We start from the raw sequence: 25,833 nt of genomic DNA on the forward strand, positions 1-25,833 counted from the left end.
GTAAGATTTGAAATCAGGAGCTGGAGAGATGGCTCAGAGGTTAAGAGCACTGGCTGTTCTTCCAGACGTCCCAAGTTCAATTCCCAGCAACCACATGGTGGCTCACAACCATCCGTTATGAGATCTGGTGCCCTCTTCTGGTGTGCAGATATACATGGAAGCAGAATGTTGTATACATAATAAATAAATAAAAATCTTTTTTAAAAAGATTTGAATTCAGAAAGTCTGGGGGGGGGGCGGGTCCCTCACAGAGTCCTGTCCCCTACTTCTAGCCGAACAACTTTGGGCAGCTGTTGCCCAACCTCTTGGAACTTCATTCCCTCAGCCGCCCCAGCCAGATAAAGCTGCCACTCCACGTGTAACCAAGGTCTTCAGAGGCATAATTCACGTGACAGTGGAAATGATGGCCACTGGTCTGTATGGAGAACCGACTACCATCACTGCGCCTCCAGCGTCTCCTCTGAGCCCCACAACACGCTGGCCTGTCGGTATCCCCATTCTACAGATGAGGGAACCTGGAAGGAATTGTGGCTGAGCAGGTTTGGAGCAGAAGCAGGGCCCCAGGGCCAGGGAGGGAAACGGAGGTGGCAGGGTGGGGCGGGAGCAAAGACGGGAGCCAGCAGCCAGCGAGGGGGGCCGAGAGCCAGTTCTCTGTGGTTGAGTTTCGGGTAGTTGGGGCTGGCTTTGGAGTTTCACTGCCTGGGAACGGATGGATTCCTGCAGGAGGTGTGGGCGCAGAGCTCAAGCAGGTCGCCCTCAGCTTGAATTCTTGCCCTATCCACGCTTCGTGATGCGATCTTAGTCAGGACGCTGGACCTCGAAGCTTTGGCTCTGACAATTTGAAGACAGTCAAGTGGTCCTTCCATTCGTTTTCTGGGGCGCACCATTGTTGAATATGGAATCCATAGAAGGGTGCCCGGTGCATAATAGGTGCTTGGTGTAACCACCCAGCCGTGCTCTTACAGGCTCATGTTGTTGTTCGGTTGTGGTGTGCTTTTGAATAAGGTCTCGCTATGTAGCCCTGGCTGGATAGACCGGGCCTTCCACTCACAGCGATCCGCCTGCCTCTGCCTCCCAAGTCCATCAGTCAGGCCGAGTGGCGCACGCCTTTAACCTCAGCAGTTGGCAGGCAGAGGCAGGTGGATCTCAGTGAGTTAGAGGTCACCTTGCTGAATCTAGCAAGTTCTAGGGCAGCCAGGACTACATAGTGAGACTCGGTTTCAGAACACAAACAAGCATGGGCTACCCCGCTTCTTTTATAACAGGTACACTATGAGCGCATGCAACTGAGCATGAACCATATAAATCAGTGGGTCCCAACCTTCCTAATGCTGCAACTCTTTAATACAGTTCTTTGCTATTTCAAAACTGATTTTGCTATTGTTATGAATCATAATGAAAATGTGTATCTCAATGGTTTTAGGCGACCCCAGTGAAAGGGTCGTTTGATCCACCCCCAAAGGGGTTGCAGCTCATAGGTTGAGAACTGCTAATGTAAAAGGATTTGACAAAAAGTTGATTAGAGATGAAATCAGGATCACATTTGGATCTCTGGAGGCAATAGGATTTTTTTTTTTTTTTTTTGAGACAGTGTTTCTCTGTAGACCAGGCTGGCCTCCAACTCACGGAGATCTGCCTGCCTCTGCCTCCCAAGTGCTGGGATTAAAGGCTTGTGCCACCAACGCCTGGTTTAGGATTTTTTTTTAAAGAGATGTATTTATTTTTTGTATATGATTGCTTTACTCGAATATACATGTGTGTGCTACGTTCATGCTTGGTGTCCGAGGAGGTCAGAAGAGGGCATCTGGTCTCCTGGAACTAAAGTTATTGATAGTTATGAGCCTCCAAGTAGGTCCTGGAAATCGAACCTGGGTTCTGAGCAAGAGCAACAAGTGCTCTTAACCACTGAGCCATCTCCCCAGAGGACATTGAATGAAGCACCAGTCTCTGGCATCCTTGCCTTGCCAATGAGCCAGGCGCCCCTGAGCTGAAGACATTGCTGGCAGCAGAAAGTGTGTGCCCGGGCCAGAAGTGTTGTTTCATACCTGCAGTCACGGCACTTGTTGGAAGGTGCTGGAGACAAGGGCAGTGGTTCAGGGTCAACCTCAACTACATAGGTTTGGTTTGGGGTTTGGGTTTCTCTGTGTAGCTTTGGAGCCTGTCCTGGAACTCCCTGAGATCCACCTGCCTCCTCCCTCCTGAGTGATGGGATTAAAGGCGTGCACCACCACTGCCCAGCCATCAACTACATAGTTCTAGGCCAGCCTGGACTACATGAGACTCTGTCTAAAAACAAACAAGCAAACAAACAAATAAATAAAAATATGCTCACAACCTGGTGAGTTAGGCATGCTTCAGACCATTTTCCAGGTGGTGAAAGGGTGACTCCGGTATTAGAGACCTACCTGAGGCACACAGCTGATAACAAAGCTCTTGGCCCAGCCAGGCACAAAAAGAACCTTGGAAAACCCTCTGAGCCAGAGCAAACTTCCATGCCCCTTGTCTGTGATCCCTGGTGTGTCCTCTGAGAACATCTCCGAAAGATGCCTCTGTTCAAAAATACTCAGACATTTGGTACAGTGTCTCCCAGAAAGCTAGATGTGGTGATTCACACCTGTAATCCTGGCATCCAGCAGTTAACACGGGAGGACTGTCCTGAGTCAAGGTCACCCTGGGCTACATAGCAAATACCAAGCCAGCCAGGGCTATAGAACAAGTCTCTCTCTCTCTCTCTCTCTCTCTCTCTCTCTCACACACACACACACACACACACACACAGAGAGAGAGAGAGAGAGAGAGAGAGAGAGAGAGAGAGAGAGAGACTAGAGAAATGGCTCAGCAGCTAAGAGCACTTAGTATTCTTGCAGAAGACATGACCCAGACTTGGTTCCCAGCATCTACATGGTGGCTCACAACTGCCTGTAACTCCAGTTCCAGGAGATCCTTCATGCACATGGTACAAAAAATAATAATAAAATAATAATAATAATAATCGCACAGGCACACACACACATATAAATAAAAACAAACTTGGGAGGCAGAGGCAGGTGGATCTCTGAGTTTGAGGCCAACCTGATCTACAGAGCAAGTTCTAGGACAGTCATGGATACACAGAGAAATCCTGTGTTTCTCAAAAAAAAAAAATGTTAGTCACTTGGGAGATAGAAATCACTGTGAGATTCTGCTTCCCACTGGCACGGCCATCTTGAGAGAGATGGACACTGGCAAGTGTTGGCCAGGATGTGGAGAAATCCGAGCCGCCTGCATCTCTGGAAGAAATGAGTTAGTGCAGCTGCTTTGTAAGCAATTTGGCAGTTTCTCAAAAAGCCACACACAGATAGAAGAGGCCGGTAATCTCAGGACTCAAACTACACAGTGTGGCCATGTCTCAACGGATCCCTTCCTCCACTACATCAATACATAGATAAATAAAGTGTGGGCATGGTGGCCTTCAATCACAGCACTTGGGAGGTGGGCAGATTTCTGTTATGTTCAATGCCACCATCCTTAGCTACATAGTGAGAGTCAGGCCAGTCATTGTCTTCAAACAAAAACAAAATCAATAAATATATAAAGGCAAACAACTATAATATGATTGATCTAGTAATAGTAATAGTAATAGTAATCCTGGCTACAAACTTGAGAGAATTGAAAACCCTGTTGAAGATTGTGGTGTTCGATAGACAGTAGTGGTGCACGCCTTTAATCCCAGCACTTGGGAGGCAGAGGCAGGCGCATCTCCAAGTTCAAGGCCAGCCTGGTTTATAGAGCAAATTCTAGGGCTACGCAAAGAAACCCTATCTCAGAAAGAAAAAGGAAGGAAGGAAGGAAGGAAGGAAGGAAGGAAGGAAGGAAGGAAGGAAGGAAGACCTTTCTTTACATAAAAGTGTGTACACAAACTAGGCATTGTGGCACAAGACCTTGATTGAAGCCTTTGATTCTAGCACTCAGGGGGTAGAGGCAGGCAGGTCTCTAAGTTCCAAGCCAGCCATGGCTATATAAGTGAGACCCTGTCAAACAAACATATGTGTGTACATAAGTGTTCATAGCCATGATATTTTTGGTGACTCCAGAGTAAAAATAACCCAAGTGTCAACTGATAAATGGATAAATAAACTATAGCCATATGATTGGTGTGTGTGTGTGTGTGTGTGTGTGTGTGTGTGTGTGTTGGGAAGATGAGCTCTCTCTATTCCTCCCTGGCTGTCCTGGAACTCACTCTGCAGTCCAGGCTGGTCTTGAACTCACAGAGATTCTCCTGCCCCTGCCTCTGCTAGCTGGGATTATATAGGCATGGGTCCCCATGTCCAGCCTATATTTTTTCTCCCACTAAAAGAAAATAAGAACCAAGAATACCCCCACATGGATAAGCCTTGAAAACATTTCGCCAAGTGAAAGAAACTGGACACTAAAGGCCACATATTATAAGATCCAGTTTATGTGAAATACCCAGGAAGTCCAGGAATGGGCAAGTCTGTAGGGGCAGAAATCAGCCTAGCGCTTGCTGGGGATAGGTCAGTCTCTGGGATTGGATTGTAGATGAGGTCGGTGACGCACATAAAAGGCTGGCCCTGTGCCCACCTCTGCGTGATTTTAAGTCTTTGTTTTCTCTTGCCAGGGCGAAAGGGAAAGGGTGCCATCTAGAGGGCAACTGCCGCAACTGCCGCATCTGCCGCGGAGCGTCGCGCCAATCCCCTTGGCACGTGCGTGCTAAAACAGAGAGAGAAGGATGCAGCCCTGGTGGGAAAGTCCAGGCTACCAGTTTGGCCAAATTCTTTCCAGATGTTTCCAGATGCTGAAGATGTTTTCCGCAGATGTTGGGACCTGCGAAGGTGACCCCACATTAAAGGGGGGAAAGAATCCATCTGCGGATGTAGCTCAGTCATAGAGGACTTGACAAGGTGTGTGTTTGGTGCAATCGCCAGAATTGAGAAAAAAGGCTGGTTTTGGTGGTAGGGTGGCAGGAGCGGGAGGCAGATAAAAGGATGGGAGTGAGAGTAACCAGGATGCATAGCATACATGCATGAAACTGAAACTGCCAATGAATAAATGTAACTTAAACGAGAGAGAGAGAGAGAGAGAGAGAGAGAGAGAGAGAGAGAGAGAGAGAGAGAGAGAGAGAGAGAGAGAGAGAGAGAGAGAGAGAGCCGCGTGGTGGTGGCACAGGCCCTGTGATCCCAGCACTCCAGAAACAGAGGCAGGTGGATCTCTGTGAGTTCGAGGCCAGCCTGATCTACAGAGCTAGTTTCAGGACAGCCAGAGATGTTACACAGAGAAACCCTGTCTACAAGAACAAAAAAAAAAAAAAAAAAAGAAAGAAAGAAAAAGAAAAAAAAGAAAGAAAGAAAGAAAGAAAAACATTTACTGCTGCTCTAATACAATTTTCCCCCTCACTGGACTTAGTGGTTCACTCCCACATCCCAACACTTGGGAGGATGAGGCAGGAGGATTGCCAGTAGCTAAAGACCAGCCTAGATGAAGACAGGAACACTGGAGTATTAGAGAAGTTTGGGGGAGCACCACCCACAGTCAGTTTTCCGATCCTATTCTCTAGGGTGCCCCACCTTGTCACTTTCCAGCTTAAGGTCTATCGAGCAGCACCCCACCATGGTGGGGACCATGCTTAACCCCCAGCACCTCTAATCTCCAGGTTTCTCTCAAGTGCCTGACACTCTGCTCCCCAGGACCCACAGTGCTCTGCTTGAAATGTCTTTCTTCACCTTCTCCCCCAGGGAAAACACCACCCCCCCTCTCATTTTGAGATAGGGTCTCAGGTAGCCCAGGCTAGCTTCCAACTTTCCATGTAGCCCAGGTTATCTTTGAGCCCTTGATCCTTCTGCCTCCACCTCCAGCATGCTGGAAGTACAGGTGCTTATCACAGGTTCTGTTTCTTCATTTTTGGATAAGGCCTCCATGTTTAGCCCAGGCTGGCCTCAAACTCAGCCCCACCCCCACCCTCTGCCCCGCCTTGAGCACTAAGGTATTGGGAGTGTAGGTGTGGTTTAGACAGGCCCCTTCCCTTTCTTTTAACCAGCTAAGTCATTGAGAATGGCATGCTTTCTATATTCATTCCTGACTCAAAGAACTTCAAATTAATTATTAAAAATAAAAAGTGTACCTAATGCTCTAGACCAGTAGAAGTGAAAGGCTGAAGCAAAATCAGGAATCCAGACCCAGCTGAGCGGCAGAGCCCTTGTAAGGATAAAGCAGCAGCGGGAAGGTTCCTTCAGCCAGCCTGCTAAGAGATCACTCCACACAATGGGTCTAAGGCAAGAGGTTGACTGGGCGAGGGAAGAGAGTGAAAGACCATCTCAGAGTGGGGACATGAGAGAGAAATAGAGACAGACAGACCAGAAGACAGAGGGAATGAGAGTCAGAGATGAGGGGGGCGCAGGGGGAGACCACACATGCACACACACATTACACACACGAGGGGACAGACAAGGGAGGGGTCTTTTAAAGGAAGCACGTGACCTGGTGGAGGCTGGTGATGAAGCAAGCTGCTGCCTCAGCAGATCTTTGAGTTCAGTGTCCACCACAAAATCAAAACGGCCTCAGTTGTGCTTCATATTATGCAAAGGGCACAGACCAATTGATAAAATGAGAAAATAAGACCAGAACTCTTTGGAATTAAGACAGCCAGTCTTAGCTGGGCAGTGGTGGCACATGCATTTAATCCCAGCACTCAGGAGGCAGAGGCAGGAAGATCTCTGTGAGTTCCAGGCCAGCCTCATCTACAGAGCTAGTTCCAGGATAGCCAGAGCTGTTACACTGAGAAACTCTGTCTCGGAAAAACCACAAAATACAGCCAGTCTTAAACCAGGCATAGTGTTGGACATTTTTAATCCCAGCCCTTGGAGGATGAGGCAGAGGCAGTGGATCTCTGTGACTCTGAGGACAGCCTGATCTACAGAGTGAGTTATAGGATAGCTAGGCTACAAAGAGAGGTCCAGGACAGCCCATCTTTAGAATTGTACTGGTGTTAGGTGGTGATGGCTAGTGTCCATCACCAGATGCTGGCGATGACCCGGGTCCCCAGCATCGGGTTAGTATCTCAGTCCAACATCAACTCCATGGTAATCATGGCTATTTTCATGCTCTGCCTGCCCCATTCGACTAAAAGTGCTCCTTGTCCAGCCCCCCCCCCCCCCCCCGCCGCAGGCTTAATGTCCATGAGAGGTTTGTGAAGGGTCACTCAGCCTCTTCCTAGGAACAGTCTCAGGCCACTGTCAGTCTCCGGAACTTTGTGTCTGGGGAAATACTATCAGGGTCCTGTGAGGTCAGAGAAGTCTCGTGTGTTATCTCAGAAGCTAAAAGTCTCCTGCGTTCCCTTTCTCCAGACTCCCGGAGAAAGAAGCTTAGCTTCTCCCTCCTACCTGCTTCCCTCTCCGACTCCTCCACCCACCGGGACCATTTCCCCTTACCCAGCAGATCAGAAACTTTTATTTGTAATCAGTATGAGAAATGGAAGTGAGAACCTCATGCATGCTGGGTGTTACCACCAGAAAAGTGCAAAGAAGAACCACTATCCCGGGGGTTCCTAACTTCGACCCTTTAATACAGTTCCTCAAGTTGTGGTGACCCCTCCCCCAGCTATAAAATCATTTTCATTGCTACTTCATAACTGTAATTTTGTTACTATTGAAAGGGGTAAACTAAACTAAAAGGTTTCACTTCTAGGAATGAAGGGACCAGACCCTCAACTCAGCCCCTGCTTTAGCAGCCATGACAGGCTACAGAAAAGACACGTAGGCCTCTAACACAAGGAAACTCCAGATCCTCTGGCCTCCCAGAGCCTAGGTCCAAAACTGCCTAGGTACTTGGTTCCTGGGAACTGTTTGGCCATAAAAGAAACTCCAGGGGGGGGACCAAAACCTCCCCTGTAGTCTCCAGGATACAGTTCTGAAAACCATTGTTATCTATGTACAACAGGCCACCTGCAAGTAACAAGACAAAGCCATAGAAACCACAGAATGTTCCCTCTCAGCACTGGCCAATGAAAATATCTGGTACACAGGTATTTCAGACCAAAATATGACTGAGAAATTCTTCTGATTGTTCCCAAATGTCAACCAATCAGAAACCAACCCGTACCTACTGATGTAATCCTGCAACTTTTGTCTTTAAAACCTAGCAATAGACAGGGAACTTCACCCCCTCTGGAGGCTGCTGTGTCAGCTTGCTAGACGGGGTCCCTCCCGAGGTAGGATGGATAATTTAATAAACCTCGTGCATTTGCACCGGTGGTCTTCCTCCCTGGTCTCTTTGGGGATACTTGTGACTCAGGCACAACACTATTATAAATTGTAACGTGAATATCTATGCAGGATATCGGATATACAACCCCGTGAAAGGGTCATTCAACCCCCAAAGGGGTTGTGACCCCCACGTTGAAAACCTCTGCCTACCAGGAAGTTCATCAGCCAACCCCATGTGGTAAGGGGCAGTCAAAATGAAGGCCCAAGGGCTGGGCTGGGGGAAGGGAGGCTAGCTCAGTGACACATCACTTGCCTAGCAGGTATCCTGTTATACCAATGAACTCTGTGTGGCATGATATCTCATTTTGCATATGCAAATATGCTTACTCCCAGGTGCTATCCAAAACATGTCTGGGACCAAGCATTTCGGACAAGGAATGCTCTACCTATGACCTACCCCAGAAGCTTTCCCTTGTCAAAGCAGCCAGCCCTGTGACTGGAGGCAGAAACCAAGGTCAGGGAAAGTTCAATGATGGACCTGGAATTCTATGTATCCTTTATATGTGGGTCACCTTCCTGAAGGCTTAGAGACATTACACCTGTGATCTTCCAAATCCCTATAACACCAAACCCGGAGAAGCAGACCCAGAGGGTATGCTGGTTAGCTTTTACTGTCAACTTGACTCAACCTACAGCCACTTGGGAAGAAAGTGTTAATGAGGAATTATCTAAATCAGATTGTGTGTGGGCATGTCAGCCAGGGATTATCATGCTTGCAGGAAGACCCAGCCTAAACTGGAGTTGTAAGTAGTCTAAGAGAAGAGGAGAAAGCTCACTAGCAAGCCAAGAACCATGCGTTTATTTTCTTTCTGCTCTTGACTGTGGGTACAATGCTTCAAGTTCTTGCCTTGACTTCCCTAAAGTAACGGTCTAACCTGGGGCTGTAAGCTGAATAAACTCTTTCTTCCATAAATTGCTTTTTTGGTCACAGCAACAGAAGTGAAATGGGAACAGAGAGTTTGATCATTTTCCCAAGGCCTTGAGGCAGTAGCAGACATTTGCATTAATGCTGCCTAAGTTGGCCCTCTTAACAACCGCCCGGTTTTTTACCGCTCGATGTTCTCTGGAAGCCTCGGCTTAAGCATGCACATGCGTAAATAGAATAAGAACGCCCATCCCACAGGATGAGGATTAGATCTGAGACGCACGGGAATCTGGAACACAGTAGATTCGTAGCCAGGAAGACGTTTCTCTCCTCCAGGGCGATAGCTGACAGTTGCAGCATCTGGTCACAAGAGGGCAGTCACGTGCCGAAAATCTGCACTGTCACTGTGTCTATGGTGGCTGACTTTATTGCGCTTTTTCTTCGTTGTTTGACCCTAGGATCAAGGGCATTTCTCACCACCGTGGAACCTTAAACTGACCTACAATATTTAGACCCAAGGGACCTTTCAGCAGTATCAGTTCTGCTGACGGAGGAGGTTTAAAGGGGATCCAGCTGTGTCCCATTTGGAGGTGGCAGTGGTTGGGGGGGCAGCAATTACCAGCAGTTCTCCCGCTGGGGGCTGGGACACAGCTGCAGGGTGTGTGTGTGTGGGGGGGATGACAGGGAGGGCTTTGGAATTGTCTCCTTAGGGGTTTCCATGGTTACAGATTGATGCAAGCAGCCCACTAGGCTGGGTCCTTTATCTATATTGTCTCCGGGGTAGACAATGGACCTTGGGGGTTGCTCGGCTGTATGTATAGATCATGGCTGCAGCAGAGCCTTGTGTGCCCTCTCTGTGAGCCCCCTGACCCCAGATGCTGAGGCTGAGGGAGGCTGGTGAGGGGGGAGTCTTGGTAGTCAGCCTTGCTTTGGGGTACCAGACTGAGGCTCCAGGCACTAAATAAAAGGTACATATTGGGGAGGACTAGCTTTGATAAACTCGTGATACTGACCCTGTCTGTCACTGTGACTTGGGCAAGTTCTTTTTCCTACCTGCATCTCAATGTCCTTAACACACGAAGAAAACACCCATTTTGTTAAATTGTGGAGGAAGATGTCAGGAAAAGTGCTCAGGGTGAGTCTGAGTTCAGAGAAGCAGTGTAGCACAACAAATAAAAGACCCAGGGACTGATATTAGGGTTCAAGCTCCAAGCTGAAGATCAGAAAAGCAAAGCAGCCAAGTCAGTATCTCTTACCTCTACCCAGATGAAATGGCAATCCTGTTTCCATGAATCCTCAGAAGCAAAGGCTCTGAATTCCTGTCTCTTCCTCCTTTTGTTCCTCCTTCCATCCAGCCATATCTTCCTGTCTCCACTCCCTAATGCTGGGATTAAAAGTGTATGATCCCAGGTGCTGAGATCACCTTTGTGTGAGCTGTTTCTTTTAGGACTGGATCAATTTTGTGTGTGGCCTTGCACTAACAGAGATACGTCTACCTCTTAATTCTGAGTCCTGGGATGAAAGGTGTGTACCACCACCACCTAGCTCTGTGGCTGCTGGGATTAGCGGTGTGTGCCACCACTGCCTGATCTCTATATTTTGAGGCTGGCTTTGCTTTCTGAATTCTCAGACAAGATTTAATAAATCATAAATATATCAGCACAAGGTCGAGGCACCCTGAAACATAGCATTGGTCAAGAACCCTTTTGTAGCAGGGCGTTGGTGGCACAGGCCTTTAATCCCAGCACTCTCTGTGTTTGAGGCCAGCCTGGTCTTCAAAGACAGTCTCCAACCCTTCAGAGAATCCCTGTCTCGAAAAACCCTTTTGCTGGGTCTCAGGTGCCCTTTTATGACTTGAGGACTTAGAAAGATTTAAATGATGAAATGCAATGATGAACTTATAAAATATCCTTAGAAGGTTGGGGGTGTAATGGAGTCTTAGAGAGACTGATTAGCAAGCACAATGTCTTATTTTTTTTTTAAGATTTATTATTTATACAGTGTCTCCATGAATGCCTGCAGGCCAGGGCACTAGATGGTTGTGAGCCACCATGTGGTTGCTGGGAATTGAATTCAGGACCTCTGGAAGAACAGGCAGCACTCTTAACCTCTGAGCCATCTCTCTTGCCTCAAGCACAAGGTCTTACTTTGATATCCAATACCCAAATAATAGTAATAATATTTGTTTTCTTTGAGACAGGGTTTCTGTGTAACAGCCCTGGCTGTCTTAGAACTCACTCTGTAGACCTGGCTGGTCTCGAATTCAGAGATTTACCTGCCTCTGCCTTCTGAGTGCTGGGATTAAAGACGGGCATGTGCCACCACCGACCAGCTAATTTCTCTCTCTTTGTGTCTCTCTGGTGTGTGTGTGTGTGTGTGTGTGTGTGTGTGTGTGTGTGTGTGTGTGTGTGTGTGTGCCCACAGATGCCAGAGGTTGCCTGCTGAGTTCCAGTTCCAAACAGTTGTGAGTTGCCTGTGAGTCCTGGCACCCAAACCCGGTCCTCTCCAGGAACAGTATGGTGCTCTGCCTGATGTCTCCAGGTTTCTGTTTCTGTCTCTCCCCTGCTTGATACTAACAGGCTTTCCATGGCATTGGAAGACGAGACACATGGTCAGGGCACCAAGGGATGTTTGTAGTGGTCAAGGCAGCAGGCTGAGAGTCTCAGAATGGGGGATTGTTTGCAGAAGGAGCTGCCACACTGTGTGAGGGAGACACAGTAGCTCAAAGGGCTTTGTCACTAGCTGACCAGCTCTCTAGTCACTGCATAAGAGAGGAGAGAAGGGGGAAGCTATTATCACCACGTCCCATTCCCGAGACTCCTTTCTAGGAGGCCAGTTGATCATTAACTTCATGTATAATAGGGTTGCACAGATAGATCCATCCGTGGGGGGGGCGAGGCGGGGGCTGGAGCCCAAGGCCTCTTACAGGCTGGGCAAACACTCTTACTACACTCTCAGCCCAGGACTGCTGCGCTCTCCAGATGATTTGGCCCCAGATACATAAGGCTCAAAATTAAAATCACCGCATCCGCATGTGGGAAACACATAAGGAAAAAGTAGAACAGTTTTTTTGTATTAAAAAAAAAAATACAGGAGCTGGAGTGATGGCTCAGTAGCTAAGAGTACTGGCTGCTCTTCCAGAGGACCCAGGGTCAGTTCCCATCATTCATAAGGCAGTAACAAGTGTCTGTAACTCCAGAATCTGACACCCTTACACAGGAAACTCACCGATGCACATAAAATAAAAATAAATTGTTAAAAAACAAAAGCACAACACAAATGGACTAGAAATGGAGCTCTGTGGAAGAGTGCTTATGGAGCATGAATGAGGCCCTAGGTTCAATCACCAGCACTTCATAAACCCTGTGGTGTTACACCCCTGCAATCCCAGCACTCCAGAGAGGCACAGGCAGCAGGATTAGAAATTCAAGGTCATCCTTGACTACATACTGAGTTCAAGGATGGACTAGGCTACCTGAGATTCTTGGGGAAAAAAACAAAACAAAAAACAACAACAACAACAAAAAAAAACCTAAAACACTGCAGAAAATGGAACATGGTGATGTCTCAGACCTATAATCCCAGCATCTGAACGAAAAGAATTGCTGAGTATGAGGCTAGATTGGATCACCTAAATTCCAGGCTAGCTTAGACTAGAGTGAGAACCTGTCTCAACAAAACAAAACAAAAGCAGCCTGTGGTGGTGGAACACTTGGAAGGTAGAAGCAAGCAGGAAGCCAGCCTGGTCTACAAAGTGAGTTCCAGGATAGCCAGGACCATCTCGGAAAAACAAAACACAAACAAACAAACAAACAAAAAAAAAAACACATACACAAAAACATTTTAGATATGGAACCAACAAATAAAATTTAAATGCTTCCAATTTAAAGATATAAAACTTTCATTAAAATGCTTTCAATGTCCATTATGCAACCTTCTTTTATAAAATCTCTGTGCTGTTATGCCACTGCACACATGAAAGTCAGAAGACAGATTTCAGGAGTCACTTCTGCCCTTTCACTGTGGGCTCCAGGAATCGAACTCAGGTCATCAGGCTGGCACAGCAGGAACTTTCAAGACAGAACCAAGTCGCCAACCCCAGTGTGTGTGTAACATGGAGCCTCACACACACCAAGTGTTCAATAACGAATGTTATCTCCAGAGTTCATTACTGCACCGCCAATGCCGAGGCACAGGGTGAGTAACCATGTCCTATCTCTGAGAACTTCAGTGTGGGGGAGACTACTCGGAACAAAACCTGATCTCTGGCTTGTCCTGCAGCTTTACATACACCACCTCAGTGAGCTCTCAAAATAACCTTGGTTTTGCTTTGTCCTGGTTGGTTGAGACAGATTCTTGCTACGTTGTAGCTGAGGCTAAACCTTTTACTGATCTTCCTGCCTCTGGCTCATACATACACACACACACACACCATGCCTCAGGAGAAAGGTGCTTTTCTTTCCTATCCCATTTTAGAGTAAAAACTAGGCCTCAGTGGTCTTTATCCTTCATCCTCTTGCCCAGATATAATTAATTTCTTATTCACATTTGAGGATGAAATAAAAAATAAGTATATGGGGAAAGATTTTCATTGGCTTAACAGGAGTGTTAAAAGGTTATAAGTAAATCTATTTTTATAAGGCACATAGACCTTGGACCCATTTTTTGTTGTTGTTTTGTTTTGTTTTCTGAGACAGGGTTTCTCTGTGGCTTTGGAGCCTATCCTGGAACTAGCTCTTGTAGACCAGGCTGGTTTCGAACACACAAAGATCCACCTGACTCTGCTTCCCAAGTCCTGGTATTATTAAAGGTGTGTGCCACCACCGCCCTGCCCATTTTCTTAAAATGAGTTTTTACTCAACTGAAAACAAGCCAGGTGTCTAAGAACTTTCATTCCTGGGCACTTGGCAATAACTCTTTCAGGAACTTTCTACACTTTCTGCAGACCTTGTAAGAATTCGCAAGAACTGGAGATGTGGCTCAGTGGAAGAACACTTGCTTAGCATGCACGAGACTGTGGGTTCAATACCCAACACTCCACAAAAGAACCCCAAAATGTAGAGATGCTGAGAGAGCCCCCTTTGTGAGAGAGGTGAAGCTCTCTGCAGAGTTGCAGGGCAAGGAGGGGACAGAGCCAGAGCTGGGTGTGGCAGCCTTGTCTCACTCAGAGTCTGCTGGGTAGAGCTCAGAGCAGCCTCTAGCTCTTCATGGCCCTTTCCAGCCCATTTGGAAAGGAGCACAGTGTGGCTGGGGCTTCTCAGAGCGTGTGACCACAGGCTTGTGTGCTCATGTAGGCACATGTGTGGCTGTGTGAAGCTGGCCTGGTGCCTGGTCTCACAAAACCATGTAATAAAAATCTGGTACATCTTCCTGAGATGTCAATTTAACTTAAATAACGAAATAGAAGAGAGAGGCCACATTTTTACACGAAGACACAGATGGCTACAGAATGTATAGGAACAGTGACTTCTCATGGCATGCTGAGATGATGAGTGACAGCTAGGGGAGGAAGGGAGGACAGTTTTTAGGTACCATATGCTAACTGGTTCTCACAACGGTCAGTGGGAGAGACTACTATTTTTCCCATTGCACAGATGTAGCTGCTGGGGCAGAAACCGTTAAGCTGCAAGTCCAAATCCATATAGCCAGTGAAGGGACCAGCTCCCCATTTCGGCAGCCATGACAGTAACACGTGCTCTATGACCTTGTCTTAGTCACTAGAAAGTCAGGTGCCTGCCTTGTGACAAGGAACCAATCAGAAGTTAGCTGGTAGTGCTATGCTTTACGACCGTGGGTGTACTTTACAGACAAGCACACAGCATGGCAACCACCCTGGGAGGGCCTATGGGCCATAACAACCAGTTGACCAATCAACACAGGGCAAGCCCTCCAAGGCTGGAGGCACACCAATAGTGAGCTTGTGCGTACCCCTAGACACTCCCCTTACGCTGCCCTACAAGATCTCTTGGGAGGCCCTAGGAGTTGTTTTTGCTAGCCATCCGAAATGGCGGGTGGGTGAAAGACCCAAGCTAACATGGGGTTAGCTCGTTAAATTACAATAAAGCCTCATGTAGTTTGCAGCAAGTCCTTGAATTCTCCTGGTGATTGGGGTGACCGAGGTCATGGCCTGGGACCCCGGATACGTGAGTTTTCCGGGGGTCTAACACCAGTAAGTGGGAAAGTCTACAACTCACAGGCACTTAATAAATGAATATCAGAATGTCTGTATTAGCCATCACTTGTTCCAACAGAAGTTTTACCAGCATCATGTGTGAGGGTAATCATATAAAGCAGATATCGGTGGAACTCAGTTGGTAGAGTTCTTGCCTAGCAAAACCCAACATTACATAGCAGGGCATGGCCAGGTAAAAGTGCCTACCACCAAGACCAATGCCTGGAGTTCAATCCCTAGGATTCACTTGCTGGAAGAAGAGAACTGACTTCAGCAAGTTATCCTCTGATGTCCATCCACAGGCTGTGGCCTACTTGTGCCCAAACACATACAAAATTTTAATAGTAATAGTAACAATGAAATTAAAGCTGGGTGTGGTCGTGGTACATGTCTGTGATTCCAGCACTGAGGAGGTAGAGGCGGGAGGGTCAGAAGTTCAAGGTCAGGCTGGAAAGATGGTTCAGCCTTAAGAGCACCGGCTACTCTTCCAGAGGACTTGGGTTTGATTTCCAGCACCCATGTGGCATCTTAAAACTATCTGTAACTCCCATTCTAGGGAATCTGATGCCCTCTCCTGGCCTCCTCAGACACTGCAGGCATGTGTTGCACAGACTTACATGTGGCAAAACAGTCAGATGCATAGAAAAAAAAAGGTTTTTTTTTGTTTTTTTTTTTAAGTTTAAGGTCGCTGGGAAGTAGTGGTGCATGCCCTTACTCCCAGCACTCAGGAGGCAGAGACAGGCAGATCTCTGTGAGTTTGAGGCCATCCTGATCTACAGAGCCAGTTCCAGGACAGCCACGGCTACACAGAGAAACCCTGTCTCGAAAAACAAAAAGTTCAAGGTTGTTTTTGGCTATAGAGTTGGAGGACAGCCTAGAAGGAAAAGGGGGGTGGGTAGGACGGACAGGGGGGAGGGGAAGGCAGGACAGAGAGAAGGGACAAGTGGCCTCCCCTGGCCTCCCTTTGGCTAGATGGATAATGGCTGCCCACAGTGAACAGCTCACCTAGACCTGGTACCCTACCTCTGCCTGACCCCTATAGTCGGACTTTCTATTTCCAGGTCTGTGAGTGTTTCTTTTCCATATGATCTTGTGTAAGTCACTTCTCTACCCTGGGGCTCAGTTTCTCCTTGCAGGATGGCAGAGAGGAACCTCAGACACTGAGAGGTGGCAGAGCTCAGGGGTGGAGTCCAGCTGTGTCTTCTCTGCACTGCTCATTCCCTAAGCGCTAGGATGCTCTGCTGGATGGGCTGTGGGCCGTGAAGAACACAAACCCAGGCTAGGTGGTCCTGAGGTGGTTTGCACTGCCAACAGCAGTACCTAAGAACCCAGGAATGTGACACTACACCCAGCAGACTCCCTGGTGGGGGTCATCTAGGGCCAACCAAGTGCCAGGAGCTTTACATGTGTCATCAAATACAATCATCACATCAACCCAGAGAGGCTCAGAGAGGATAAATGGCTTTACCTGTGGTGGCATAGCTGATAAATGACAAAGCTAGGATTCCAGCCAGCTATGTCAGCTTCCCAGACTCTCACAAGGAGAGCTGTTGCAGGCTGGGACAGTGTGTTGGAAGTATGGGAGTGGTATAAAGTTTGGGGGTTATGTCTATATATGTGGGTACACAGGTGTGTACAGGTGCCTTATGTAAAGAGCCCACAGGTTGATGCTGGGTGTCTTCTTCCATCGTTCTTCTTCTCCTTATATTTTGAGACAGGGCTTCTCACTGAACCTGGAGCTCACAGATTCAGCTAGAATGGCTTGTCAGTAACTCTGGGGATCCTCCTGTCTCGCTCCCCAGGACTGGGATTATAGACATGTGCTCCTGCACCCAGATTTCTCGGGTCCTCATGCTTGTCTTTAGGCTCTTTCCTAACAGAGCTGACTTCCTATTCCCAAAGTCCTAAGTAAAAAAAAAAATCTTTTCTTTTTTGCTTGAAGGTGCGGGGAATGGTATTCAGGGGCTCACAGGCTAGTGCCCAGCTGTGTCCCCAAGCTGTGCAAAAGGTCCAGAAGCAAGGCAGATGGCAAACACAGTGGTCACTCCACATTAACTTTTGTTAGGACTTGTAACAGCTTATGACTGAGATAGAAGATACCCCTCCCTTCCAGACTGTTGTCGTAGGTGGGAGCACTCCTAACAGCTTCTTTTGAACTACATCTTGCTGTTCTTGTCTATGCAGATGGATCTGCAATGGAAGAGGTGATTGACAGGTTGTAGGACCCCCCACCAGGATAAGTCCTGGGAGAAAAGCAAGAGATCATGAATAGTGCAGCTTGTCACACATCTGGGCCCATTGGCAGACCTAGAGGACCTCTGGCCCTGATGAGAATGGGGGGGGCAAGTAGGGGGAATGTGATTTTCTGTATTGGTGGCCCCCAAGTCTCCTGAATAACCTATAGGGACTTGGTACAGTGGCCTTTATCTGGAAACTGCTTGTTTGGATGCTAGAAAGAGCACAGGCTGATAACTAAACAAGGCTTAGCAAGAACCAGGGTCATGGAATGGGAGACTTATCCTGGGGAGTCAGCTGTGCCTTAAGTACCTCCTCCACAGAACACACACTTTTAACCCCAAACCCATCCACAGCCAGCGACCACCTTGATGTAGGGTAATGAGTTCCGCATGTGTCTCTAAGAATCCCACTAAGCTGCCCCAGCAGTTCCCAGAGCCTTCTCTCCTCCCAGCTTTCAGCTCCTACTTGGTCACCCTTCCTCTATTTGTTCCTGCCAAGGGTGGCAGGGTAGGGGCTAGGCAGGGACAAGGGACACGGCTTCTGAGAGGTGCCATCCCTACTGCCCTTTCCCAGAGCCTCTGGGTAGGGCTGTGTTTTCCAGCAGCCCCTGGCAGTCTCTCTGTAGAGCAGTGGGTGAGGTCCGTGGATTGGCAAGACTCCAGCCCACCCCATCTCCACAGCAGGAATAATAACCCTGCTGGCTTAGGGAGAACTCAAGGGTTAAGGGAGAATCCAGGGGGTTTAGGCTCAAACTTTGTATTTTATGCTCAGACATATCAGTTTTTCTGATTGTTTATCCACTGTTCTTTCCTAGCTTTTTGAGATGGAGTCTTAGATTGGCTCAGATTGGCCTCCAGCTTTATAAAATATATCATGTGTGCTGGGGGGGGGTCATGCATGATGCAGTGGGCATGTATGGTCAGAGGACAATTTGTGGAGCACATGTTCTCCTTCCCCTACATAGGGTCTGGGGATTGAACTCAGGTCATCAGGCTCGGCAGCCAGCTCCGCTAACCCACTGACCCTGGCCTCCAATTTCCAACATAGTGGAAGATGGCCTTTGAATTCTTGATCGTTCTGCCTCTACTTTCCAAGTGCAGGGATTACAGGTATTTGCTACCACGCCTGACTCCATTTATTTATTTATGTTTTTTTGGAGACAGGGTTTCTCTGTGTAGTCCTGGAACTCACTCTGTAGACCAGGCTGGCCTCGAAATCAGAGATCCCCTTGCCTCCTGAGTGCTGGGATTACAGATATTTGCCACCATAACCACGAGGCCCATTCATTTCTTTTAGAGATTTTCATTATTAGTGTGTGTGTGTGTGTGTGTTCGAGCGTGTGCACATGCCCATGGAGGCCAGAAGAGGGCAGTGTATGCCCTGGAGCTGGAGTGGATGCTGAGAACCAAACTCTGGTCTTCTGGAAGAGCCACAGATGCTCTTCACCTCTGAGCCACTTATGCAACTGCTTATCTATTATTTCTATTTGTTTATTGTTTAATGTACAGGATTTTGCCTGTATGTATGCCTGGGTAAGGATGCCATATCCCCCTGGTACTGGATTTACAGTTGTGAACTGCCATGTGACTACTGGGAATTGAGCCACCATGTGGTTGCTGGGAATTGAACTCAGGACCTTTGGAAGAGCAGTCCAGTCAGTGCTCTTAACCACTGAGCCATCTCTCTAGCCCATCTCAGTAGCCCCCACCCCACCCCCCATCTATTCTTAAGACTAGTTCTTCTAGTTCTTACCATGTATCCTGGGCTGGCCTCAAACTCAGGCTCCTCCTTCCTCAACCTCCTGAGTGCAAGCATATGCCACCACATCTACTTACCAGACTTGTCTTGACCACTAACTGGCTGGGTGTCTCTGAACAGGCCACATGTGTGAGTGCTGAGGGTCCTCCCATCCCTGACAGGGTTTGAATTTTCGAGCAAATGGGAAAAGGTACTGGGAGCAACAACAGATTGCTGCTAAACACACTTGGTTCTTGGGTGCTGCCCCTCCCTATCCTGGCCAACATGGGATTCCAGTCACAAAAGGACTTCAGGCCCAGGCCCAATGAAGCTTCTGCCCGTGACATCCGGCTCAGAAGAGCAGAGTGATGGTGAGGAAAGAGAGCGTCTCCAGCGGGAAGGACAGTGGCTAAGGTGCCGGTGAGGCCCCCACCAGGGATGGGCTTGCAGAAAGCTGCCCCTGCCTTACATAGCTTGTCAAAAGCAACCCCCAAATCTTGGTCTCGAAGTCCCTTTATCCTGACCCCACACCTACCTAGTCCAAAGCTGCTTGGAACCCCAGTTCGGACCCCGCTTCTGACCTATCAGTGAGCTTGCAGACCGACCCCATCATAATTACACAGCGACCCCCTAGTCTTGCCTCGGACTGAACCCTAACTGGAGGGAGAATAATCAGAGAACTCTGGCGTGAAGGAGGGCGTCACCGCCTGCTTCGGGCGGGGTGGGGAGGGAGGGCAGGGAAGCCTGGTGGCTCGAGGCCACTCTCGGAAGGTCGGCGAGGCCTTGTGCAGGGCACGTCGCAGGCGCCCGAGGAATGCGCGTTGCCTGAAAGAATGAAGGAAGGAAGGAGCGGGGTGCGATGCAGGCGACCGCCGGGCCGAGTCAGGAAGCGGGGTGGGGGCGCGGCTAGGCTGCAGCGGCCCCAGCGCCGATGGGGGCAGCGTGAGAGCAGTGGGGTCAGCGACTCGGCCGGGTGGGGGGGGCTCACCCAGGCCGGGAGGTTGAGAGCTGCAGGCCGCGCTGCTGGCAGAAGCGGCGGGGGCGCCGCGAGGCTCCGGATGGGCTGCGAGCCCCCCCCGCAGGCTGCGGAGGGAGCCGGAGCCAGAGTGGAGCCAGAGCTCAGACATCCGGGCGCCAGCGAACACCCTGCGAGCGGCCCCCAGGGCCCGCGGGGGGCGGGAGAGCGCGGGCGCCCGGCCGGGGGTGGGACCGAGCTAGGGGGTGGAGCCTGGAGCTCCGCCCTCCCCGGCCCTGGGCCACGTGGGCCGAGACTCTGCCCTGCCCAGGCGCCGCCGAGCCGCTTCTTGCCTGGAGGCCGGCTATGGGGTAGGGGGTAGTTTTACGGGAATATTCGCGAGCGATACAAGTTTTAAGGGTGCAGCCGTAGGACCAGTAGTGGCGGCCAGGGACAGCTGTAACGATTCGGAAGACTTAAAATGAAGAGTGTCCCACGCTGTGTGGTAGAGGGCGAACTGGCCTTCTTGGGAGGCCACCAAGTTTCACTGACATGAATTTAAATCCCTGCCCCCTGTCACTTAGGAACTGTGTGGCCATTAGCTAATGGAGTATTTCGAATATATATATTCGATATATATATATTATATACAGATATATATATATTATATACAGATATATATATATATATATATATATATCCCAAATGTTTGTGATTCAGAGCTGAGAGATTCGAGATCAACTCAAGACCCCCAATTGTATTGCCCAAGGAGCCAGGGAGATGCTGTATGTGTGGTCTTTTATCCGAACTATAGGATTCCAAGGGAGATACTATCATCCCATCTCATACAGAAATAAGGTAACCTTCACGTTTGTTTGTTGTTTTTCCAACAAGCTCTTACTGGGTTCCTAATTTGCGTCCCACTCACAGAGTGGCAGGGAAAAGAGAAGTCTGAAGTACATGAAAACACGGGCTTCGGAGCTAGAGGAAGCTGGCCTTCTTAAATACCGTCTCCCACTTCCATGCTGTGACCTTGATAAACCTATTCAAGATACCCACCTTGCTGATTAGAAAAAAGATTAAGATGAAATGGACTCGGCGCACCTGGTAGGCACTCCCCTTAATGATTACAACTGAAGAACTATCTCAGAGGTTTCTGACCTAGGGCTAAATTGCTTTCACTCTCTAATGACTAATGGATTGGCGGGATGGTCTAAGCTTTTGTCCTGGCCACCTGAACTGCTCAGCCCTGGGAGTCTTGACAAGCAATTTCCTTGGAATTAGCTTAATAATGCCTCGTAGGTGTGTGATGCATTTCAAAGAACTTTCCCATCATTATCTTGGGTCCTAGCCGGCAGCTGGGCTCAGAGAGAAGTGGCTTGCTCCAGGTCACATGGCACATGAGCCTGCAGCTTTCCCTGGTGTTAACTTCTAAGTGAACAGAAGGCAGACTACTGTGGTAGAGTAAAAAAGGTCCCTCAGAACTGAGGCTCACTGGAGGCACAGTCTGTAGCCTGCAGTACTCAGCAAGTCCGGGATTTTCACCCTCGATGGGCTGTATCCAGAGAACACAGCACAGCCTAACACACCATCCAAGGTGGAGATAACCAGTCTTAAGGTTATTTGGGGCAAGGGTTTCTCACATGGGAACTCCCGACCTCCAGAAGGTTGGAGGTCTGCTATTACTCTTAAAAAATTCATGTGTGCCTTCGGAAGGATGCTCATATCGTCCTTCAACTCATCAGAGGAAATCAGGACCCAGATCAGGATTAAAAACTATTCATCAGACTGTAGGATGATTGGCAAAGACAGAGGTTGCACCCCCCCCCTTTGACCCTGGTTCACCCCAAAAGGCTTACTAGGGTTAATGCACAAAGGGTAATGACATGACCCTTTTGTTATGAAATATTAGTAACTATGCCAAGACCCAACACACAGAGATCATATAAACAGGAATTCAGTGAGGCCAGGAGCCTGGTGCATCCCACCTGGGGAGGCACCGTGTTGGGGGTGAATAGATGGGACATGGGCTGATGTCTTTTTCTTTGCTGGCCAGTAAGATCCTAGTCATGCCCAACAAAATCCTAGTCAGTTTTCTCAAACTCACAGGTCAAAGTTAAAAGTTTAGAGCTCGAAGGGAACGTGCAGCATTGCTTCCCAGCTAGCCTGCATCTCCGACAGAGGCTGAAGATTTGAGAGACCCTGGTTTTGGTTTGGTTTTTCCAATACAGGCTCTTACTATGTAGCTCTGGTTGTCCTGGAACTCACTACCTACGTAGGCTTGCCTCAAATTCAGAGAAATGCCTATCTCTGCCTCCCAAGTGCTGGAATTAAAGGTGTGTTATCGCTATGCGCAGCAATTGAGGGTTTTTTGGTTTTGGAAGTCTAGAAGGAAGCTAGACCAGAAAGCATGAGGGAACTGAGACCAGGCCTGGCAGTCAGTTTATTCATCTCTGAAATGGGGCCACTCTTACCACATCCCCTGCAAAGAGCCAGGAAGGTAATTGTTTCAAGGGACTGAAAGAAAAATTCAGTCTTAAACTGCTGGGTAGTTTGCATCGGGTTTCTGTAATTGACAGGGTAGGATTGCAGATACTTGCTGTCAACCCCCAATGGATTTGGGGATTCCCATTCTTAGCCCTTTCAAATATCCACCCTATCCCTCAGCTTCAGCTGGGAACTTAACCCTAAGAGGGTACCCAAATTTGTTCCTCCCAAGATCCCAGGATATTTCCTAAAGACAGCCACATAAGAAATGGGGAGACGCCGCATATAATACACAAAGTGTTCAAAAATGTTTATTATGCAAAATGTTAACTTTTATAAAAAGTTTAATATACATCACATGATTACAGAAAGTCACCTTCCTGTAAAAAGGTACAAAAGCTATATACTCTATTATAGAGTTCATAATCAGGGCAGCAGAGCCGTTCTCCAAGGAGATCAGAAAACCAGCTCTTACGCTGCCTTGGCAGTGTGCAGGGCAGCCACACTCGCCCCCATTCTCGACACCCCCATTCTCGGAAAAGCCAGTCTTTTAAGACTTGGGAGTCAGGGTGGGGACCGGGTGACGTTGCCCAGCTGCTGACCAGCGCTAGCTCTTCAGGCCACCCAAGTTCAGTCCTTCGCTCTCGGGCTCCCAGTCCAGCCTCGAGGCAGGGGTTTAGGGGAAGTGAAGAGGGCCGGGCGAGATCGAGGCTCATCCATGCCCTCGGGCTTCCGGCCGGAGAGAGGGTCCCAGAGTCCCAGGGTCCCAAGCGGAACGGGCGCCAGCACCTGCGTTCTGGGCGGGGGAGAAGAGAAGAGTGAAGGAGCCGCCAGTTTCCGCCGAGCGCGCCCAGGCGGAGGCCGCCGCAGACTGGCCGGCGCCAGGGAGGAAACTTGGTCTCTACCTCCAGCTGATAACTCCGCGCCCCACACAAGCCTCCACCCAGTTGGCGCCAAAGGACCACAGGCGGAGCCACCACTCCCCCTCCCGCTTGGAAACGACACTAGTGGAAAGGGGGCTCCCTTTACTAAGAGTATTTGGTGCGATCCGCACGCCCGCTTGCCCAGGACCCCGGGTGAGCAGAGGCAGCACGCTTTAACATGCACGTGATATTGACACTGATACTGTCGTTTACTCTTAAGTGACCACCGACAAGCCTCTTGCCTCTTTCCTCGCTTGGGTTTCCCTAAACCAAGGAAACCCTAAGCCTTGCAAAGTCCTGTCAACCACAGGATTTCCCAAGCAAGCCTCCTTGCCCATGCCAGAAGCAAACTTACCGGGAGGTGCCAGGACCGCCGGGTCAGTGGCAAAAGCTCCTCTTGTCGTTGGAGATCACAAGTTCCGGAGTGAGCTCAGCTGTCTGTGAAAGGATAGGGGGCGAGTTAGCCAAGGCATTCGGGGAGTCGGTGGGAGAGACCCGCAGCATCCCAGCCCGCACGAGCAGCTCAACTCAGGCCCGCCTGCCGCCCCTGCGCACCTGGATCGGGAGATGTGGACTGTCCGGGGGTCCAGGCGCCGGCTCTGCCAGGACCACCTGCAGGTCGAGGATGTAGTCTATGACACGCTGCAGGATTTCCACCTGGCTAAGCTGAGTGCCTCGCGGGACTCCCGGCACCAGTTCCCGCAGGCGCGAGTAGCAGTGGTTCATGTCGTCCAGCAGGCTGAGCGGCTCCTCTGCCGCCGGGCTCTTGCCGCGGCCCCGCGCGATGGCCAGGCTGCGTTCCGAGAGGCAGCACACCGCTTCGTAGCAGCCGCGCACCGGGCTCAGCGCCTTCATGTTGAAGAGTGAGTGAAGCTGGAGGAGAGGAGGCGACAGCTAGAGCAGCAAACAGTCGGCGCACGCCTGCTGCAGCCGCCTCTTAAAGAGTCGCCCCGAGACCACGCCCCCTTATTCAAAATAGCCCGCCAGGCTCCACCCCGCTCCCTGGGCACCGCCTCCCCGACCCTGGGCGTCCACAGTGGGCTTAAATTGCTAACAGGCTTCCTTGGGCTGGTCTGACGCCGAGGACCGCTGAGGCGCGGATGCGAAGAATGAGGAAGCGCTGAGACTGAGGAGAGGCGGGGCTCTTGAGCCAGCAGAGATTTGAAAAATCAACCAAAACCATTAACTTTAAGAATTTGCCTTTTCTGGCGGCGCCCAAGATCCTTGAGCTCCCTTGCCCTCTGCCCAACACTGGTTCGAACCCACAGCTCCGTGATCATAAATCCCTGAAGGTCTCTCTCTCTCTCTCTCTCTCTCTCTCTCTCTCTCTCTCTCTCTCTCGAATTTTCAAGGGAAACTTGTAAGGAATTAGTGCCGCCTTGTTCCCCAATTTGCTGCTCGTCTGACCTCCAGACTCACTGGCGTCGGGAATTATCTTGTGACCAGAGGGGAAAAAAATTAATTGCGGTGAAGCTGAGGTTACAATGAAGAAAACAGATTTGGGCTAGGCGCTGAGATTGCAGAAGGAGGAGGGGAAAGGAGGCTTGAGCAAAGAACATTATTTATTTGAGCAACAGGGGAAGGGGGGTTAAGAGAGAGAGAGAGAGAGAGAGAGAGAGAGAGAGAGAGAGAGAGAAGAAAGCAGCCTAAATCCAAGCCTTTTCCATAGAGAAAGAAAAAGCATGAACCTTTGTCCCATGAACCCCCTTAAGGCTAAATGCATGCCCAGTTGTGCTTTGGAAGTGAATTTGATTAGAAGTTTGGAGGTTTCCGATACGGAGACTAGAAGGAATGATTTCTGCGTAAGCCCTTTAGAAGGTCCCCTCCACACACACATACATGCGCCAATGGGTCAGCAAATCTCTTCTAACTTGCTTCCTCATTTTGCACAGCCTCCCTCCCTCCCCACACTTTCCACATTCTGTGCAGAAAACAATAGCAACTGCCTCGCTCCCTCGGTTGTCTGTCCCTTTCTGCTGTGGAAGGGTAGCCACCTGGACGTCATTACTCTCATCCTGCTGAAGTGGCTCCATCACCGTCAGGAAGAGCCAGCAGGCAGGCTACCCCATATTGCAAAAGGATAGTGCACTCCCATAGTCTTTGCTGGTCTCCTCTCCACTTCCCAGACTCTAAAGACCCTGTAGTTCGGAGATTCTGAGTCCCATCTTGGAGAAGCCCAGGTGAGGTTCTCCCAGCCA

General features: G+C 49.3%; 1 protein-coding gene and 2 long non-coding RNA genes across 3 annotated transcripts; 1 reads left to right on the forward strand and 2 right to left on the reverse strand.

The window, feature by feature from the left end:
- Positions 1–9,034: 9,034 nt before the first annotated feature.
- On the reverse strand, positions 9,035–11,393 carry LOC118238285. The gene is made up of 2 exons (XR_004768140.1): positions 10,380–11,393; positions 9,035–9,577 (listed from the first exon to the last, which is right to left on the reverse strand). It is a non-coding gene; the product is annotated as an uncharacterized LOC118238285 (long non-coding RNA).
- A 7,933-nt stretch (positions 11,394–19,326) lies between these two features.
- Positions 19,327–22,470, forward strand: LOC118238286. The gene is made up of 2 exons (XR_004768141.1): positions 19,327–19,641; positions 21,120–22,470. It is a non-coding gene; the product is annotated as an uncharacterized LOC118238286 (long non-coding RNA).
- A 528-nt stretch (positions 22,471–22,998) lies between these two features.
- On the reverse strand, positions 22,999–24,559 carry Id3 (inhibitor of DNA binding 3, HLH protein). The gene is made up of 3 exons (XM_027399727.2): positions 24,191–24,559; positions 23,991–24,073; positions 22,999–23,508 (listed from the first exon to the last, which is right to left on the reverse strand). The coding sequence occupies exons 1-2, from the start codon at positions 24,488–24,490 to the stop codon at positions 24,014–24,016; spliced, it is 360 nt and encodes a 119-aa protein (XP_027255528.1). The 5' UTR covers positions 24,491–24,559; the 3' UTR covers positions 22,999–23,508; positions 23,991–24,013.
- Between the last annotated feature and the right edge of the window lie 1,274 nt (positions 24,560–25,833).

The sequence above is a fragment of the Cricetulus griseus genome, chromosome 2 (assembly GCF_003668045.3).
Source record: "Cricetulus griseus strain 17A/GY chromosome 2, alternate assembly CriGri-PICRH-1.0, whole genome shotgun sequence".
Taxonomy (NCBI): Eukaryota; Metazoa; Chordata; class Mammalia; order Rodentia; family Cricetidae; genus Cricetulus; species Cricetulus griseus.

Coding starts and splice junctions, on each gene's coding strand:
- Id3 (XM_027399727.2), bottom strand. CDS start 24,490: ATGAAGGCGCTGAGCCCGGTGCGCGGCTGCTACGAAGCGGTGTGCTGC. Junction 24,074..24,190: donor GTCCACATCTCCCGATCCAG/GTGCGCAGGGGC, acceptor ATCCTTTCACAG/ACAGCTGAGCTCACTCCGGA.